The sequence below is a fragment of the Tasmannia lanceolata genome, unplaced genomic scaffold (assembly GCF_043159265.1).
Source record: "Tasmannia lanceolata isolate RefF3 unplaced genomic scaffold, GAP_Taslan_0.1 ptg000015l, whole genome shotgun sequence".
NCBI lineage: Eukaryota > Viridiplantae > Streptophyta > Magnoliopsida > Canellales > Winteraceae > Tasmannia > Tasmannia lanceolata.
Window position 1 is genome coordinate 29540524 of NW_027518692.1, and position 21149 is coordinate 29561672.

Below are 21149 nucleotides of genomic sequence, written 5' to 3' on the forward strand. Positions count from 1 at the left end.
ATTACTAGGGACACCCAGCAGCAGTGTATCAATGACTGCAGAGGGGCTGATGTACTTCACGTCAGAAGGATTCAATGGGGGTGATTGCCACGTACATTGGCCCTGGGTGTCCCAAGTAATCAACAGGGGCAGATATATCACTTAAATCATTCAGTCTTTGTAAAGTACACACAAATATGGTGTATAAACCATAATACATCTCCACCCAATCACTAAAAATGCCATTCGATTCAAGCCATCCATATCATGCAGAATTTAGCCCGTTCAATGCAGAGTTTTGCCCATATTTCCCCTAACCATTTTTTAAAAATCATGTTTATCTGACTAAGGGTTACAAACATCCAATGGGGCTGGTCGCGATGGGGATAGAAATCCTTGGATAAGCTGTACCTGGGATTGGCTACCTTGCTTGTATAATATACCCTATTCATTGCAAGAGTATCAAGGATAAAACAATCCCCAGCTTGATATCCCCATGGACAACAGCCCCAATTGATGTCAAGAGTGGGGTTGATCTATACACTGAAATTGGGTGTGTAGAATTTATGCAAAAGATCATTACTCAGATTAATTTCATCCATGCAGACGAAAATTTAGGGTTTTCTCAGGGCTCATTTCTTTGAAAGCAACACGCCTAACTATATTTACGGAGTCCCACATGCCTACAATTGATTAATTAATAGTAAGATATTTATTAAGCATAGAGGTCACAGTCAAACAAAACACAGTTATGGTGTCTAAATCTACATCTGACTTCATGGATAAGCTGAAACTACATTAGGGATGATTCTCTAATAGCCCATGCTGTTGGAAATTCTAAGAGCTGCTATTTATGAAGATCACTCTTTAGCATGGGATTTCCTCATTTTAGACCTTGCATATCTGAACAAACCCAGTCAAGAAATATCACTTGTATGCAGTGTTAGATGAAAAAGTAAAAGATCTTAGAAGTCTACTGATATTGGCACTACCATGTTTTGATAGTTGCACAAATCCTGTTTGTCTTTTCTTAACTAAATGCCTTCTGAGAGAATTTTGGGGAATTGTAATAGCTTTTGGCAGCTAGTTAAATAATAAAAAAAGTAAGTTTTTGCAATTATCAAACATGGTAGTGCCAATATCAGTAGCCTATTGGAAATGTACATAAAATGAAGAGAATTCAACTTCTTGCAAAGGATACTCCAAATGTAATCCACCACGATCAGATGAGGCCAGCAAACTGCCTTGAAGACTTTCCATGGCTTCAGTAGCTTGTTCAATTTCCTGCAAATACAAATATCTCAAGCTTTCAACTAAGCAAAGATTAGATCACACAAGCATTCAGTTGCAAGCAGTAAAAGTGTAGGGGCATCAAAAGAAGAGGAGAGGAAAACTAGTTTTTGGGTCAAATTTCGCTGTAAATTGGAACATATTTGAGAGTCTAATATGTTTCAGTGAGTAGATAAAAGATCAATAGCATAGTGATGGCTGGTATTGGTGAATTGCCCGCCCATAAATTTGGAAGTTTCCCACCATATCAGTCTGTCTTATTTTATTTACCTTTAAATTCTTACATATAGGACACACCCCGCATGACTGCCAAATTTGAAGTGTCTGTTTTAAAAAAAGTCTGTTCCACACCCTTTATGATGTTTGACATTGATGTTCAATATGATGGAGCTTTCTGGGTCTCAAGGGAGTAATTTTTCCAGCAGTAAGTCATCAATATTAGGGATTTTAATTACTAATTGTTAATTAAATGTCAAAAAGAACAAAATTAATGATTAGGTTAATTATCATAAATGGAGTAAAGAGTACAAAAAATGAACAAAAAATGAGATACTAAAACAAATCGCTCTTCATTTTCCTTGCCCACATATGAACCAAGAAACTACAATTTCACATGAAAACGGATTGCAATCTCATATTAAGGTTGAAGCTGAAGTGAAACAACATGTGTGGAAGTTAGAGCTAAAGCTGGGGTGGTTCGTGACCCAAAAACTGAACCAGCAACATGAGCCAAAGAAGAGAGGAATTGGGATTGTTCGGGAGACAAATTCTGGCGCGGACCCATCACCTTATTTACGAGTGTTACGTAATTAGGGTATAACAGATTTGAGTGTTAAGTAATTGGGGTATAACAGATTTTTTTTTAAAGTTTCACTTAAGTCACATGAGTGAAATAAAATAAAAGAGGGCCGCTTCACCCCATGACACTATTCACAATACTATTCACAGTGTTTCGTAGGGAGCTTTAAGCGAGGGTATTTTTGCCAAAAGTAAAAACTTTCTACGTTAGGATTTTAAAAGCTTTCTAGGTTCTTTTCTTTTCTGTGTATATGTTTTTTTCGAAAGATAAACAGATTTTATTGCTAAATATGTACAACGCATCTGCATAGAACACTCAAATGGGACAAGGAGTCCCATAGGGGAAACAGGGCAGATACACCATAATTAAACCCACAAAAAACGCATCTAAGACCCCAACTGCGCTTCTACCGTTGGATTGGAAGACAATAAACAGGCCTTGATTCTCCGCAACTATTTAGCCAATTTGTCTGCTTGCTCATGAGCAGACCTCAGCATTTTTTTCTTTTGAAAATTGACTATTATATTCATACCATGGAATATACATGGGGACCTGTAGTCCCACCAGATTTACATAGTATGAGGATCCAAGAGAATACTCCACGACCAAAAAGTTCAAAAAAATGTAAAGATCTATAATCAAACTCCCACCATCATCTAAAACTTCCTCCTGCATCAACCCTTCCCTGCAACCTTCTGTAATACCTTCCAGACAATCCAACCACAGAAACACCATAGAATCCAACAATTAGCCATATAATTGCAGAAAACCAAGGAGTTCATAGGCCTCAAAATCCATCAAGGATCTAAGTCATTTTTCCACCCACCTTTGTAACTAAGATAAACTTCAAACAACCACCACGGGGAGGAATGGTTATCAGGGGGAGAGAATCTCCCCCGAGCAGCGAAGGAACATTGTCCCTCAAGCACACTCTGATAAACTAAAATAAATTCCCATAATTCTTATCAGCAAAAAACTTTTACCATAGGCTTCCAGCCCAGCACAACATTCCCATCCCTTAAAACATCTAGGGACTACCGTAGCCTACCACAAACCACCAAAAGTTCCAAAAACTCCCTACCATCCCAAAAAGCATTCGACGAGAGTATTTACACAGAAAGAGCCCCCCTTCATTTCCAAAGAGCTTTAAGCTCTCGGCTCCCGCGACCAGGGGACTTACCTTTCTTCTCTTCCACGTCCCTTTTCTCAGTGTCGAAAAACATCTTTTTTTGTTTCGTCCACGTCTTCCTTGTAATCTATACCCAGTACACCCCCCATTTTAGCCGTCTCCTCAAACTCTTCTGAATAGGCTTGCTCTTCTTCCTCCAAGATGGCCTTCTCATCATGGAAGTGTGAATAAGCTTGCTCTTCTTCCTCCAATATGGACTTCTCTTCATCAATTGTGACTCCCTTCTCATCCTCTACGGGAATCTACTTCTGCCCTACCAAGACAAGTTTTTATTTTTCCACTGAGATCCACGTCCATCGAGTCTCTAGACATCATAGACTCCAAGTCCGGGTAGCAGTGCCAACCTCCTTCTGTTGATTTTCTCCATCCGAATCCGTCTCCATAAGAGCATTATGCTCTTCTTCCAAGTGTTTCTGAAAGAACGGTAATTTATAGACTGGTACACATACCTCCTTGATTGATCTCTTTCCTGTGAGTTGAAATAATTCCTCCTCCTTGCCCTTTGCGTCCTCTTCAAACTTTTTCCACTGGAGTTCCAGATACTCCATTGGAAAAAGGCTTTGTTGAGTTGAGTTGAGTTGAGTTGAGTTGAGTTTCAGATACTCCATAGCTATCTCGCTTTTAGTTGCCGATTCAAGGTTCACCCTATTTTTGTCATATCCACTCTTCTTGAAACTCTTCCTTGTCCCCACTCCCAGTCCGTCATCTCTGGCAGCCTTACCCTTCGCCCTTGTAGTCGATTTTGTCCCCTTCATCTGAGGAGGAAGAGTCCCCACTTTTCTCAAAGTTTTCCAACATCGTTAGAATACTAGCGAGAAATTTTTTTCTTTTTCTTTTCTATGCTAGAACTCAGGACCTAATTTGACGCAAAGATCTCTAATTTCATCAATAATGCCTACTATTTTTCAAGAACCTACTGATTTTTTTGTTGGCCATGCAATAACGCATGAAGAATCACCTTCAATGTCTAATAGATCACTTAAAGAATTAGCATAGCATCTCAGTCCCCAAAGAAGGGCTCTTGTGTCTACCTCATTAGAATCACAAACACCCACCAGGTCTGAAAAGGTTAATAATGTGTAGCCGTCTGAGTCATGAAATATACTGTTGATACTTGCACAACCTGGATTACCTTGGGAACTTCCATCAAAATTAAGCTTTAATGGAGCGCCACCTCGGAATAGCTCAAATACCCATACCTTCAATGACTACTAGACCACTCAGAATTAGCATACCATCGCAATCCCCAAAGAAGGGTTCTTGATATTGCCTCATTGGAATCACACCCCACCAGGCTTGAAATTTTATTTTTTTTGAAAAATGACATATTCCATAAAATTGAAAGAGCATTCGGGACCGGTAGTCCCAACCTGCTTTTACAAAATATTAATACCGGGCATTCCCGGGCTAGTACATGAAAAATAAAATGTGCCCTTCTGAAGATCAGACCTACACCATCCTCCACTGAGGAACAGGATTACAAATATGATACTACTTCGAGATCCTCCCTATTAGCTCCTGCCTTACCAGGCTTGAAAATTTTAATAATGTGTGTTCGTCTGAATCTTGAAATATAATGCTAATAATCATTACCTTCGGAATTTCTATCAAAATTAAGCTTGATCCATCCATTAGGCTCCGTTCAGTTGTGTTTCTTGGGTCGAAAACCCGCGGATATGACATGGCGAGAAGAAAAAGGAAACGAAAGGAAAGATTAAGAGAAAAAACCATTCGATTGGAAAGAAAAGGTAAGAATCTGAGAGAGAGATAGGGAGGGAGGGAGTCTTGCGGCCGTTGATGAGAATGAGGGTTGTACGTAGTCGGTTGTACGTATTTGGTTTGCTGATTTTTACTGTCAACAACGTATAGGGAGATCTTGGTCAGAGGGCGGGTTAGTGCCTAATGCAGCTAGCAAGAGGCAGATGGCGAGTGAGGGGAGAAGAGTGTGTGGGTGTGTTTTGGCAGAAAACATTGGGAAGACAGAAAAGGCATTGGTAACCCTGTGGAAGACAGAAAACATTGGGGTGCCACATCAGCGATAGGGAGTTTTGACAGAAAACACATCCTCTCTAGCACAGATCTCAGACGGTGTTGGAAGGAGATTTTCTTAAGCAAGGATAGGGTGGAGATGGTCTCCCCCAGATGGTCCCATCCAAATGCAGGTTGGCTGAAGTTAAATTTTAGCGGATCAAGCATTGGTAACCCTGGTCAGCCTGGAGTAGAGGGGATTCTCAAAGATGTTAGATCCACCAGGTGGGCTTTTTTGGGCCCCGCTGGTGTCAAGGAGACAAGGACTCTAATGAGGCAGAAGTGACCGTAGTGCTGTAGGGAATCAAGATAATTGGCAATAGAGATAAGGGAATATTTATTGCGGAGGGAGATTTCCTCAGTGTCATTAGGTGCATGGATGGAGGCCGACCCTACCCATGGAGGTTCACGGACTTGATTGACGAGATTCAGGATCGGGAGCGAGGGGGGCAAGCGGTTCGTTTCCAGTATGTTTGGAGATTGGTTAATGGCAAGGCAAATCAGCTCGCCTGATCAAGAGTGGATAGGAAGAGAGCGAAGCTTTTTGCGCTTTCGATTATTGCTATTTCTTGCTTGATGTACTTTATCTTTTAGCTCGGTTGCTTTTTTGTAGTTCTGACCACCTCGGTCGTGTGTTTTTCCCCTTTTTCTTTTCTTTAATAAAATTATGCATCATTTCAAAAAAAAAAAAAAAAAAACATTTGGATTCTAGCCTAACACTGGGACAATTGGGACGACAGAACAAACTGTCGATGGAGTTTTGACAAAAAATAAACCTCATTTCCGTCAAAACACAATGGAAAGTAACTCAACTAAAGAGGGCCTTAGAGGGATGGCACGACCTTGGAATATCTCTAATACCTGCAATGACTAATGGACCATTCATAGAATTAGCATACCATCTCAATCTCCAAATAAGGGCTCTTCCTTCCGTCTTAATGGAATCACACACGCCCATCAGACCTGAAAAAGTTAATAACATGCCTCCGTCTAAGTTGCAAACTATACTGCCAATACCTGCACAACCTGGATTACCTTTGGAACTTCCATCAAAATTAAGATTGATCCATCCATAACGAGGGTGCCATCTTGGAATAGCTCTAATCTCCATACCATTTTCTCGAATAATAGTCCTCCATTTCTATGTATGTCTCTCGTATTATAATTCAAGAATATTTTTTTCATTTCTTCCCCAAAAATGAGATCTATTTTGAATTATAGCATTATCCTTTCCAATCGACTCTTTGCTTCGTTGAAGATACGATTATTTCTCTCCTTCCAAATATGCCAAATCAGTACAAACTGGTTGCCAGAGCGCGAATCAAAAGCGGGAATCGAAACGGAAATCGAAAGTGGGAATCGAAGGCCCCCGGAATGATCGGAAGCAGGAATTGTGAAGTCGCCGATGAGTCAAAGGAGACTCACTGGGGAGTCACCGGGAATCGTTGGGGAGTTGGAAATGACCAGAGAATCTCCAGGGAATCGCTGGAAAATCGTGTTTCACATAATAATAAACCGCGGTTCCCAAAAGTGGGAATCACGTTTCCGGGGAATCACAAACTGCGATTCCCAAAAATGGGAATCGGGTTTCCGGCGAATCCGAACCAGGATTCCCAGTTTTTGGGGATTCGAGAAGATTCCCATTTCGGATTCGATAACTGGGGAATCGAGGTTCCCCACGCCCAGGGAAGAATCCTGCTTCCTTGGTACAAAGTGTCAGGCCCCAAAGTATATGTCATGATTTACCAAAGAGTCCACCCCACGAATGTAGGATAGTGTTCTTGATTGACTGCTGAAATGAAGAGTCTGAAGCTTCTGGTAATGGAAAGCAATAGCTAATGAGCAGAAGGACAATGTACCACGACGTGATCTAAGGACTCCTCTTTCATGCATAAAATGCACCAGCTGGCAAGGCGAATGTTCCTTCTTCTGAGTCAGTCATGTGTTAATTTTTTTATCGGCACCATAGAAGCAAAGGTCGTCACCCATGAGGGAGCAACTAATTTCCAGAGCCTTGCAAAACGACTATCTTTCTCATCCTTCTTGATCAAGCAGTGAAAAAATATCAACTAGAGAAAGAACCATGAGTATCTGGGAGCACGACTCTATGGTCAGGAACAAGAGGAGAACAATAATAAGAACTAAGAAGACCTAGTAACGATGTAAGGCTGTCTATTTCACTATCCCTTAGGTTGCGTCTAAGCCTAATGAACCAATTCAGATCCCATCCACCACCTCCTCATATAGCCACACTTTCTAGCCCATCCAACGATAGCCAAAAGATATAGGTCCAAAAATGCATGGCATAAAAAGGACTCATCTAGCCAAAGATCCACTCAAAATCTTGTCCCCTCTCCCCTCCCGACTCTAGATCTAATAAAAGACTCATGGAGGGATCTAGGACCACATCTCGAAAATCTTATCCCACTGTTTAAGAGGTGTTTTTACATCCATCTGGAGCAATTCTATGTCAAAATGGACAACCAATGGTTCGAGGGTTATAACAGACTTGAGCTGAAGGCCTTGGTGTGAAGACAAATCTGTGGCGACATTGTCATTGCAAGTTTGACCACAACTTACTCAGCAACCCGAAGGAAGTGAGTGAAAAAAGAACTAGTGTCCCTTCAGTCATTTTATGTAGGAGGGCACCTCCGTACTTGGAGCTGACAAGTGACGACCTCTTTTGAGGATTTGCAAGATGTTGGGTTGTTCCCGGCTGTTGTTGTGATTGAATTAATTGAATGGGCTAAATGAAAGAGAAAATCAGATGCCATTCTTAAAGAACAAAAAAATTTGAGAATTCATGCCCTACTCTACACTTCTATCAATGAAACTTGCATCATCCATGTATAATTTACAACCCTTTGGATGCGAAACAAAAAATCATGTTTATGTTGAAATTGTCATCCCCGCACTTTCTTTGCGGAATGATCTGAAATCAAACGCAAATCAGAATGTTTGACCACAACCCGCTTCCTGACACACAAAAGGCCGAACTACCGTGCACGCCTTGATGTGCTCTGTTCTTGCCCATGCCCACTTGAATGACATCTTGCACCCCTTCCAGTGGAATTTCAGAGGGCAGCCATTGATGTGGACCCACTGGTGCTGCACGAGACACTTGTGAGAGAAGAAATTCTTCCCACTCCCTTTGACGCAATATATATTGTGCTTGTGCAATAATAGTTCTTGCTTTTTGCAAAAGCCCTGTCACATTTTCTTTTATTATCATATCAATGTTTGCTTCGAGCTCTCTTCACTTTCTTCTTCCTGATTTGCCTCTTACCTGCCTGTTTGACTTTAGCCTATGGCTTTTGAGGTCTTCTTCTAAGGTGTGCTCTGACCGCCTTCAATATCATCCTTAGAATTTGAATCGCTTAGACCAATGTTCTTGTCCCTATCATTACGAAGAGGAGTCCCATGTTGTACAGACAAACTTCGGAGAATCCTTCCATGATGTGGTGAGACATTTTCAGGGGAATTTTCTTCTGCTTCGAAGGCATTGTCCTGTTGGTGAAATTTGGGTCTCTTGGTGCCTGCCTTCTCCAGCTGTTTTCTCCTCTTCTTCCCATATTTCCTAGGGACAGTAGTTATGCTTGGAAGGAATTCCTTTTTGAAGGAAACATTTGGTGAAAGTATGCTTCCATATTGAGCTTTTGATTTGTACCTTGAGTATGAAATTTTCTTTTTATGTGTTCTTGTTCTTGAGTATCCCTATACGCTAGAAAAGGATGTACCTAGTTCGACATCCATACGTTCCCAATAAGAAATCCCCTTCTTTGTGGGTATGTTACGGTTCCCCTTCTCTCGACCAGGCTGGGTTGGCGACCACCCAGATGGGCATGGCTAGGGTGGTGTCGGGTTGGCAAGCCACCAGTTCTTCTGGCCGAGAGTGGAAGAGCGAGGACGAGCAAAGCAAGAGTAGTTTTCGTCATTGTGGGGTCTCCATATGTTTGACCATGGTAAGTCTGATAAAGGGAAATAAAGGAATGTGACAAGGGTTTTCCAATTTCGCATCAGCATGCCGACGATAGCCATATTTGGGCCGCAGCTTCACCCTTGCTGGCGATGGAGAGGAACAATTAAAGGTGAGGTGTCGAGGAAAATAACTTTAGTCAGTCTTGCCGGCCATGGATGGCCAGCAATCCGATTATTTAGCAGACGGTAGCCGTAAGACTCTGCTCGATGGGAAAAACCCACACCAAGTTAAATCTGCTAAAGACTTTGCTCCGCACTTCACAAGCCAATCTGCAATGTAGGAAAATATGATTCATTGTCTCGCCTGCCTCCACACATAGAGCGCAATGGTCAAAAATCAGCATGTGGCAGTTACACAAATATTTTATCGAGGAAGACAGTCCAGCCAAACACACATACCATAGGAGGCACAGGAATCCTCCACACTCAGTTTTGCGACTATGCCATTCTTGGCGATGGTGATCGTAGACGAGAAGGTGGCGGCCGCAACCCAAGATATTTGGTTTGAGTGTACTATAACTATATCTAAAGAAAAGTCTCTCATTTCAAATACAGGTGCTTTGGATTTCGCAAAAAGATTTTGGAGCGACGAAGTGACTAGGGATTTCTCTCCAGTGTCTGCTAAGATGCTCCGGTCATTGGTTGACTCTGTTGCAACCCCGATTTTCTCAAAGATTAGAGATGTCACTGGTACTATGTCTCTGTCTTTGACCTATCGATTGAGGGGTGCTTCTTATCGTGCTTATCGTGTCATCATCCCACCCAAATCCCGACAAACCCCATCTCTCATTCCCACCCCATTAAACCACTCTTCTCACCACCCGACATTCCCTTTTTTCAAATCCGCGAGATCACAGGACAAGGGAATCAATAGATCTTTTCTTTCTTTCCTTTTAATTGTGTGTGGTTTTATGCTTTGTAGTAAACATAATCCTATAGTATTGTTCAATCAAATCTTATCTTTTCTTGTCTTATTTCATAAGATAATTGCAATTTCTACTTGCTTGCCACATTATTTGCCCATCGTAGAATTTCTCCTTTATTTCACTTTTCATTTAGCTACATCTTTTGTATTTTTTAGTTCGTAGTATTACATTCCACACAAAATCCCTACGCAAAGTGAACAGCAACATCAATGCATATCCTATCAACATGACCTTGTATCATGAAAAACCAATGTGCAGTGACTCTGTATATACAAGTTACTGAGTAGTCAAATAAATTAGGCATTGCAACTCTGTTAGTGCACATAGGTCCATCAAATTGAAGCAGTCAATGACACAGCAGCAGCTTAAGACTATTTTGATCTTATTCGATTTCTAACATATTGGTAATTGCAATCGATACAAATGCCAGTATTCGTAATTTGGTAGAAACAAAAAACTAGAAGAAAATCACTATACGAATGAAACTGATGATGACGGCTTAGGGCGCGTTTGACTACCATGAATTTTTTTTTCATGATAAATCGGTGTCTCCAAGTGGAGACAAGGATGAAGTGGCTAAAAATCAGGAAACCAGTGTCTCCAAGTGATAGAAGTGGCTAAAAATCAGGAAACAAAAAACTCTACTTAAAATAGGATCGACTTTTTCCTGATTTTTAGCCACTGCCCCTGCTCATCTCATCATGCCCTCTAAAATCTCTCTCCTCCCACCGACTTACCCCTCTCTTACCACTTGAAGATACCGATTTATCATGAAAAAAAATTCTTGGCTGCCAGACATGGCCTTAACAAATGTCAATTTCATGAGATAAGAACTAGTCTTCTAGCCATAAGCAACAATATACCTGAAAATCAGCGAAGGCAACCGGCATTCCACCTCTTGCCTGCATCTTAAGCATATGGAATCCAGTATATCTAGCAAGAAAAATAACAGAATGTATAACATTTTTAGCCAATAGTAGTCGACAAAGAATTATGTTCAAGAGAAAATAAAAAAACACATGTACTTCTTAAGGCACAGCCACGCAGAACCCATCATTTGATGAATGACGGGACAAAGCAGAAAAATTATGAATGCATAAAAACAGGGGGAAAGGAAGAAACAGGAACAGTCTGTCAACATACTGGGACAAAACTTGCTTAAGTTCTTCCTCAGTGCAACTTGGGCCCAGATTTGCAATGAACAACGTAGAACATGGTGGTATTTCGGCTCCTACAGGCTTTTCCAACTGTTCCTGCAACAATAGGTGCAAACTAAGTGAATTGGCAAGTTGCAGAAACATGCCTATTAATGTTTTTGAAAGTCAGAATCGAATCGTAAATCGTAATAGGGGTCAAATCATATCGGATCGTAAATCCTAATAGGAGTCGAATCGTATCGGATCGTGAACCGTAAGATTCATTCAAAAAAAAAAAATTTATATATATATATATATAGGAAAGTGAAGCTACACCGCCGGCATAAAATACAATGGGCCCACATCGTTTTGGTGATCCAAAGAATTCATTTGATTGGCCCTCACATAGATAGGGTGTCCACCAAAAATCAGTTCCATAGGATCATCCCAACCCTACGATTTGTGGAGGCAAAAATGAACGTGTAAAAACCTTCACAAATTTGTCCATTTTTGCCTCCACGGTTTGAAGGGTTGGGATGATCCTATGGAGCTGATTTTTGGTGGACACCCTATCTATGTGAGGGCCAATCAAATGAATTCTTTGGATCACCCAAACAATGTGGGCCCATTGTATTTTAAGCCGGTGGTGTAGCTTCACTTTCCTCGTATATATATATATATATATATATATATAGGCCAATCAAATGAATTCTTTGGATCACCCAAACAATGTGGGCCCATTGTATTTTAAGCCGGTGGTGTAGCTTCACTTTCCTCGTATATATATATATATATATATATATATATATATATATATATATATATATATATATATATATATAGAGAGAGAGAGAGAGAGAGAGAGAGAGAGGAAAAGGATTGTGAGCTTGAGCGTTGGAACATATTCGTGAGCTTGAGCTCTCAAACCAATGAGGCCCACATTGTTAGGATGATCCAAAGCATTCACTAGAAAGGACCTTACATATATAGGGTGTGTACAAAAAATCAGCTCCATAGGATCATCCTAACCCATCCATTTGTGGAGGTCAAAATGGACAGACCACAAATCTGCACATTTTTGCCCTCCACTTTTGGAGGGGTTAGGATGATTCAATGGAGCTGATTTTTAGTACACACCCTATCTATGATAGGCCCTTGCAAATGAATGGTTTGGATCCTCACACAAATTGTGGGACCCATGTGATTGGTGCACTCAAGCGCACCATTCCTTAATAGAGCTTGAGCGCACGAACATATTCCTCATATATATATATATATATATATATATGAGTTAAGTAAAGCTACACATACGTGTAGCTAACTTAGCTACACCGACGGCTTAAAATACAGTGGGCCCACATTATTTGGGTGATCCAAACCATTCATTTGATAGGCCCTCACATAAATAGGGTGTCCACCAAAAATCAGCTCCATAGGATCATCCCAACCCTTCAAACTGTGGAGGCAAAAATGGACAAATTTGTGAAGGTTTTTACACGTTCATTTTTGCCTCCACAAATCGTAGGGTTGGGATGATCCTATGGAGCTGATTTTTGGTGGACACCCTATCTATGTGAGGGCCAATCAAATGAATTCTTTGGATCACCAAAACAATGTGGGCCCATTGTATTTTAAGCCGGCGGCGTAGCTAAGTTAGCTACACCGGCGGTGTAGCTTCACTTTCCTCTATATATATACACGTATGTGTAGCTTCACTTAACTCTCTCTCTCTCTCTCTCTCTCTCTCTCTCTCTCTCTCTCTCTCTCTCTATATATATATATATATATGTATATATATATATATATATATATATATAGAGAGAGAGAGAGAGAGAGAGTTAAGTGAAGCTACACATACGTGTAGCTAACTTAGCTACACCAACGGCTTAAAATACAGTGGGCCCACATTGTTTGGGTGATCCAAACCATTCATTTGATAGACCCTCACATTGATAGGGTGTGCCCAAAAAATCAGCTCCATAGGATCATCCCCACCCTTCAAACTGTGGAGGCAAAAATGGACAGATTTGTGAAGGTTTTTAGGCGTCCATTTTTGCCTCCACAAATCGTAGGGTTGGGATGATCCTATGGAGCTGATTTTTTGGGCACACCCTATCTATGTGAGGGCCCATCAAATGAATGGTTTGCATCACCCAAACAATGTGGGGCCCACTGTATTTTAAGCCGTCGGTGTAGCTAAGTTAGCTACACGTATGTGTAGCTACACTTTTCTCATATATATATATATATATATATATATATATATATATATATACACATATATATATGTATATATATATATATATATATATGTATGAGCATGCATTTGCTGCGCTCGAGCACAGAAACAGGGTGGGGCCACATTTTGGGTGGGTCCAAAGCATTCATTTGATGGGCCCTTTCATGGGTAGGGTGTCCACCAAAAATCAGCTCCATTGGATCACCTTAGGGTGTCCATTTGTCGGGCCAAAAATGGACAGATTTGTGGACAAACAGTATCTGTCCATATTTTGCCCCACAAATGGACACCCATTGGTGATCCAATGAAGCTGATTTTTGGTAGGCCCCCCATCCATGATGCGGCCTTCCAAATGAATGCTTAGGATCACCCCCTCAATGGCCCCACACCCCTGTTTCTGTGCTCGAGCGCAGCTAAGCCTAGCTGCGCTCGAGCACAGCAACCCTTTTCTCTATGTGTGTGTATATATATATATATATATATATATATATAGGGAAAAGTGATGCTACTCAGTCGAGTAGATAAGCTTATCTACTCGGTCAGCTTATCTACTCGGTCGGGTTAAATACAGTGGGGGGCCACATTGTTTGGGTGATCCAAACCATTCATTTGAAAGCCCCTTACCTAGATAGGGTGTCCACAAAAAATCAGATCCATAGGATCATCCTAACACATCCAGCAGTGGAGGGGAAAATGGGAAAAAATGGACAGACACAGTTTGTCCACAAATCTGCCCATTTTTCCCTCCACTGTTGGATGGGTTAGGATCATCCTATGGGTTTGATTTTTTGTGGACACCCTATCTAGGTAAGGGGCTTTCAAATGAATGGTTTGGATCACCCAAACAATGTGGGGCCCCACTGTATTTAACCCGACCGAGTAGATAAGCTTAGCTACAAGACCGAGTAGCAACACTTTTCCGATATATATATATATGAGAAAAGGGTTGCTGCGCTCGAGCACAGAAACAGGGAGGTGGGGCCAATGGGGGGGTGATCCTAAGCATTCATTGTGAAGGCCCCATCATGGATGAGGGCCCTACCAAAAATCAGCTCCATTGGATCACCAATGGGTGTCCATTTATGGGGCCAAAAATGGACAGATACTGTTTGTCCACAAATCTGTCCATTTTTTGCCCCACAAATGGACACCCTAAGGCGATCCAATGGAGCTGATTTTTGGTGGACACCCTACCCATGAAAGGGCCCATCAAATGAATGCTTTGGATCCCACCCAAAATGTGGTCGCACCCTGTTTCTGTGCTCGAGCGCAGCAAATGCATGCTCTATATATATATATATATATATATGAGAATAGATGAGAATAGAGTTCCTAAGGGTGCCCTCATATAGCTTATATGAGGTGGCTCTCACAAAACATAAGGGGCTCACATTGTTAGGATGATCCGAAGCATTCATTTGAAAGGCCCCATCATAGATAGGGTGTGTACAAAAAATCAGCTCCATTGGATCATCCTAACCCCTCCAAAAGTGGGGGCAAAAATGGATAGACACGTTTTGTCCACAAATCTGCCCATTTGTTCCCCCACTTTTGGAGGGGTTAGGATGATCCAATGGAGCTGATTTTTTGTACACACCCTATCTATGATGAGGCCTTTCAAATGAATGCTTCGGATCATCCTAACAATGTGGGCCCCTTATGTTTTGTGAGAGCCACCTCATATATCATATAAGCTTATATGAGGGCACCCTTAGGAACTCTATTCTCATATATATATATATATATGAAAAATATAAAAAGGGCGATGATAGTTTCACACCCCCCCGCAGTACGCATCACCCCCCTTATATTCTCACGAGAAGATTCACGAAAAGTTCTATTTTTTCATACAAAACTTAATTAGGATAAATCGCATGAATACTATAAATCGAACTATTTACGATCGAATCGTAAGATTCAATCGAAAATAGCAAGAAAATTTTCTGAAGGATTCATTAGCCAACTTGTTTGAGACAAAGGCTTAGTTGAGTTGAGTTGAGTTGTATTCATATGCTGCATGTATCTCATTCCAGAAATTTGATACTCTCATTCTTTTCCTAGATGAAAAAGCATTCAGCTAAGAAGTTTATTTGCAGTAGGAACACGAATACTTCTCCACAACATAAAACATTAAAACTAAAATGTTCCTAGAAACGAAAAGAAAACAAAAACGCCAATTGTTTCATTATCGTATATTTTGTGCATTCTAATCGACGAACACCTCGTGATATAATAATATAATAGTAGCAATAACTTGCTCTTCCCCTTCCCCTATCTATTGATGAGGGAGGCACCTCATGCTGTGTTTTTGTAACAATTTATAGTATATCACCATATGAATTCCAATATTACTATAGAACCTTGGGAGACATGATCTGCACTTACATGTGGTGTAGCTTGAGCATTATCCAGGTCACCCATTGTCTTAGCACTGAACACAAGAAAAAAGAAGAAGATAAAGTTAGTTTCAAGTGGAGATTCCAATAGGCCTACAATATGCATTATTCTATTGAAACAAAAGACTCCAATATCTAGTCAGCTATCAATGAATATATGAAATCAGCTACTATAATAATCCAACCAAACAATTATTGTGATTTGAGAAGTGCATTTCAACCTCTGTGCGGCAGTTAAAGCACCCTTGTTGCTGGAATTAGGTTTATCAGTACTGGATGGTTCATCAGATCCACCATGTCCTGAATGTGCAAATGTGACAAAACATGTGCAAGTGAGCTGACTGTGTCTCTAGTGCAATCTAGACTGCGAAATTCTCAGTCAAAGGCATGTGAGGAGTGGAAAACCAAGGCAGATAAAGCACTAATTAATTACTGTAGAAGTCTTAAAAGTGATAAAATATAGGGCAATTGGCATGAAATAATTCTTCACCCGTAGAATAAACCCAATACTAATAATAACATCAAACAATAAAAACCTCCATGGTATTTTCCACTTAAATCCACCATTCATATGGTTCATTACCGTCATCACTCCCAGTTTCATAAGCATCATTTGGTGCTTTAACTCTCTTATCAATTACCCAATAGACTCCAGTCCCTGTATACAAAAACCGCATGTTACTGACGTGCTCAGATTTCTTGATTTCAGCCATGGTTTGAAATTTCAGCTAAAATTCCAAAATTTCGGCTGAAATTTCGGCCAAATTTATTTTCTTTTATTTTTTCCGGAATTTCATATATTGGCCAAAATTTCTGCCAAAAAATCTTATTTTTCTGAAATTTCAGTAATTGTTTACAGAATTTCGGCCGAAATTTCTGGATTTCCCAAGGCCGAAACCGAAACTGAAATTTCAAACCTTGATGTCAGCATAACATTCTCCACACCTGACCAAACTGGCCCAGGAATACATATTTAATAATTTAATAATTGAGCCAAAGCAACAACTTATAATAGTTAAAGTTTTAACTACTAGAGAATAACAAATACTACATTACCACGTGAGCGTTTGTGCCGCGAATTCGATCGAGCCAGCTCAACATGCAGAGTAGCTCCTGTTTGAGGGTCAAAGGTTACGCCCTGAAAAAAGGATCATCATAGAGGACAATATCAAGACATTAGCAAGTGCTTATGTTTTTAAGCCCTCAAAGCTTTGTATGTTACTTTTTCTCGGTTGCTTTCTACATGAAGACAATGGTTAATTTCAATTATTAACGAATCAAAATGTTGATAAAAAGAACAAAGGATGACATGATATTATAAGGTTTTTTCTTTTTTTTGAAAAATAAGCAAGTGCTTATGCTTTTAAGCCTTCAAAGCTTTGTATGTTACTTTTTCTCGGTTGCTTTCTACATGAAGACAATGGTTAGTTTCAACTATTAACAAATCAAAATGTTGATAAAAAGAACGAAGGATGACATGATATTATAATTCATCTAAAATGTAAACTCCATGTTTTCACTTTCAAAATAACTTCCTACATACAAAGTAAAACACTGTCTATTGTCTTATCAAAATTCTGGCTGAGAATCATGAAAATATTGTATGGGCTAAATTATTTGTTAAAACCCACCTTGCAATATTTATTTTGCTGAAAAGATTGGGTTATTTAATTCTTATAAAGACACCGAGAAGTTTCAAATTTAGCCCTAAACATTGACTCGAGATATGAAAAAGTATATGAAATTTTTTTTCTTGTGTGTGAACATGCCCATTTTTAGACTACATAAGATTTTTCCATTTCAACGAATTCTATATTCTATATCGCTCTCTGTTTTTTTCTCCCACCATGAAAGATCTCATGTTCTTTTCTAATTCATTAATGGATTTAGATTTTCCAAGAAAATTAACAGCTTTCTATCATTTACTACTATAGTTTTTTTCCTGTGGTAGGTAAGCTGGAATGTTATAGTTTTCATTGCAATATACTTTCAAATTGATAGTTCTTATTTTCTGGGCTGTCTGTTAACCAATGATCTGTGGACATGGACACGGACATGAGTGTCGTGTGTCGACACTGACACAGAGTGTCGGACACGGCAAACCCCCAAAATTTAGAAACAGGGACACGGATAAAATAGAAAGTATATATAATTATAATTTGTAGATATGGATACGTGTGTCGAGTATCGACACGGATATGAGTTGTTATGGCAACATCTAAAAATCTTGAAATGATGACACCTACATACACATAAAATTATTGATTATTACACAAATATATGTCCACACACCCACATTAACTCTACACTCCTTGCAATACATTTAAAAGTGTCCAAAGGAGTGTCAACACGGGTGGACAAGCATGTCGTGTCGGACACAGCAGGTCCAGCAGGACATGTGTGTCAGCAATAAATTCAAAGTGCAGACTAAATCATAGGTCAAAAAAAAAAGTAACAGATTTACGACCATTGTTAGTTCTTACATTCAGCGCATCCAAAGCCGCCATCGCCAATGTGTGATTAGAAAAAGTAGCAAATGCAACAACCTGTAAAGCGCAATCAACAATATAAACAAATGAATTATATATAAAAAATTGAAATAACATTTAGGCATAAAAGTAACAAAAGGGAAAAAGAAATTGAGCTTAAAACTGAAAACTAGCAGAATTAGTAATTCTCTTTATAACAAAAATAAATAAAAGTCATGCATTCTTCAATCAACTCTAGTTCCCTCACAAAATGAAAAATATCAACAGTAAAATGAATAAATCAACAACAGCAAAATGAAGAAATCAACAACATGAGAACAACATTATTAGGGGAAAAAAAGAAGAAAAAAAGTTAACCCTAACCCTAACCCTAACCATGGTTTGAAGTTTTGGTCAAAACAAAATGTTTCGGCCATAAAACGAAATCCACTTGGATTCAGAGAAATACAAAATTGTCCGAAATTTCAAATTTTCGCCCGAATATTTTGGGATTTTATAAAAGTATCAGCCGAAATACAAGGAACATGAGCATGCAACTTTTCGGATGTAAAAGCAAAGACATACAACTCCAATCCCAGAAAAGAGAAGAACACAAGACTCCTTCAAGAAATTTCTAAAAAAGACCGAAATGTTTCTATGATTTTACAAGATTTCGCCCTAAATTTCGTATTGAAACCGAAACCAAAACTGAAATTTAAAAACCTTGGTTACAAAACCCTAACGAGAGAGAGAGAGAGAGAGAGAGAGAGAGAGACCTGATTGCGGCGACCAGTGTACTTGAGCTGGCAGGACTCAAAGCCATGACGCCTGCTAAAGAGATTGTGGATCTCACGTGGCTTCACATCATCAGGGAGTCCAGAGATGAAGAGTGTGTTGATGATCTTGTTCTCATCCGGATTATCATAACCCACACCTACTGGATTCTGATTCTGGTGATGGTAATGGAGACCGTACGGGTGATGGATTCCCGTCGGCATAGACATGGTGGTGCTCTCGCCGCCACCGGAGACTGAGAGCTGGAATGGGAGAGAGGAAGAAGTGGAGGAGATGAATGGCTGAGATTGAGAATGGAGGAGGATCGAAGGGTTGTGGTTGAGGTGAGGGGGTGGGTCTCTTACCACCCCCAAATATTGTTGCCGTTCGTTGGAATCCATAAGGAGCAAACCATATTGCCGATCGTTGGAATCCATCATACACAACAAACCAACTCCAAATTTTTGCTCTCTTTCCAACTCTTATCTAAGGCTAAAGGCTAGGGTCACCATCATCCGTACACGTGTCCCGTAGATATTCTTGGCCATTTGCAATTTGGCCCCACTTTCATTGGATGACTCTTGACCTTTGATTAAAGGGATTAAAAAAAGAACAATCATATGGTGACTGAGTAGGAGACCATGAGTGGAACCGAACAAATATCTTCATTCCAACTTAGAATAATCACCTTTTTATCAAGGGAAAATGACTAAAAAAGAGGGCTTTCTACTGATTATGACGTGGCAAGGGGGTGTTTTCTAAATTACAAATTTGAAGTGATGTTGACTAGTTTGGATGGGTTTAGGACAAAAATGCCCTCATTGTAAAAAAATGATAGTTTTACTCTCTTTTTTTTCTTTTTTTTAACATTCTCTCTCTCCCTGCAAATACCTTGCCGGCAGAAATTTTCCAGCAATTCTCTCTCTCTCTCGCTGCAAATACCCCTTGCCGGCGGAAATTTTTCGGCAACTCTCTCCGTCTCTCTCTGCAAATACCCCTTGCCGGCGGAAATTTTTCGACAACTCTCTCTCTCTCCCTCTGCAAATCTCACCAGCAAATTTCTGAGAAAAAAAAATTCTCGGAATTCCGCAGTAAACAACATAGTAAAAAAAAAAATTTGCTCGAAAGTCCAAGCTTTTCTCTCGGAATTCCGTAGCAAACATCACAGTTAGAAAAAAAAAAGTTCTCAGAATTCCAAGAACTGTTCCATGCATGTTTAAAGCCCTGGAACATGCGATTTTTTTTCAATTACCCCTTCTATTATTCATTATTTTTCCCTTCTCTCTCAAACCCTTTCCAAACCCTAACTCTATTATCCATTTTTCCTCAAAATTCCTCAAATCTAACCATAATCCATCATCTTCTTCCTCCAAAACACTATTTTTTAGCCAAAAACCCAAAACCATTGGTAATCATAAATAAACAACTTATAAACACTCTAAAACCACTGCTACTCCTATATAAACCACTTACAGACACTGTAAACCACTGTTTACGCTATATAAACCACTTGTAAATACTCTAAACGACTGCTACTCATATATAAACCACTTACAGACACTCTAAACCACTATTTACGCTATATAAACCACTTGTAAATACTCTAAACCACTGCTTACCCCTATATAAACTACTTACAAACACTATAAACCACTGCTTACATTGTATAAACAACTTATAAACACTATAAACCACTTATAAACATTCTAAACCACTTATAAACAGTCTAAACCACTGTTTACCATATATTATACACTTATAAACCCTCTAAACCACTGCTACGCTTATATGAATCACTTATAAACACTCTAAACCATTGTTTACCCTATATAAACCACTTGTAAGCACTCTAAACCACTGCTTACCCTATATAAACCACTTATAAACACTATAAACTACTGCTTACCCTTTATAAACCACTTGTAAAGACTCTAAACTACTGGCAAG

The 21149-nt window shown here is 39.7% G+C and overlaps 1 protein-coding gene across 2 annotated transcripts; it reads right to left on the reverse strand.

Annotated features, from left to right (window-relative positions):
• Positions 1–672: 672 nt before the first annotated feature.
• Positions 673–19670, reverse strand: LOC143846194 (RNA-binding (RRM/RBD/RNP motifs) family protein). 2 transcript variants are annotated; one of them, XM_077354618.1, is made up of 10 exons: positions 19205–19670; positions 18444–18506; positions 17017–17098; positions 16544–16618; positions 16182–16260; positions 15950–15995; positions 11333–11442; positions 11053–11122; positions 1181–1263; positions 673–882 (listed from the first exon to the last, which is right to left on the reverse strand). In XM_077354618.1, exons 1-10 carry the CDS (start codon positions 19640–19642, stop codon positions 840–842), a joined length of 1089 nt encoding a protein of 362 aa, XP_077210733.1. In that variant the 5' UTR covers positions 19643–19670; the 3' UTR covers positions 673–839. The 2 variants fall into 2 exon arrangements, with proteins under 2 accessions (XP_077210733.1, XP_077210734.1); XM_077354619.1 differs by lacking the exon at positions 16544–16618.
• Between the last annotated feature and the right edge of the window lie 1479 nt (positions 19671–21149).

Bases quoted from the DNA above. Each gene is read 5' to 3' on its own strand.
- LOC143846194 (XM_077354618.1), bottom strand. From the start codon at position 19,642: ATGATGGATTCCAACGATCGGCAATATGGTTTGCTCCTTATGGATTCC. The intron at 17,099-18,443 runs GTAAGAACTAAC...TCCTTTTTTCAG, and splicing joins CGGCTTTGGATGCGCTGAAT to GGCGTAACCTTTGACCCTCA. The intron at 16,619-17,016 runs GTAATGTAGTAT...TTTTGTATACAG, and splicing joins GCGGCACAAACGCTCACGTG to GGACTGGAGTCTATTGGGTA.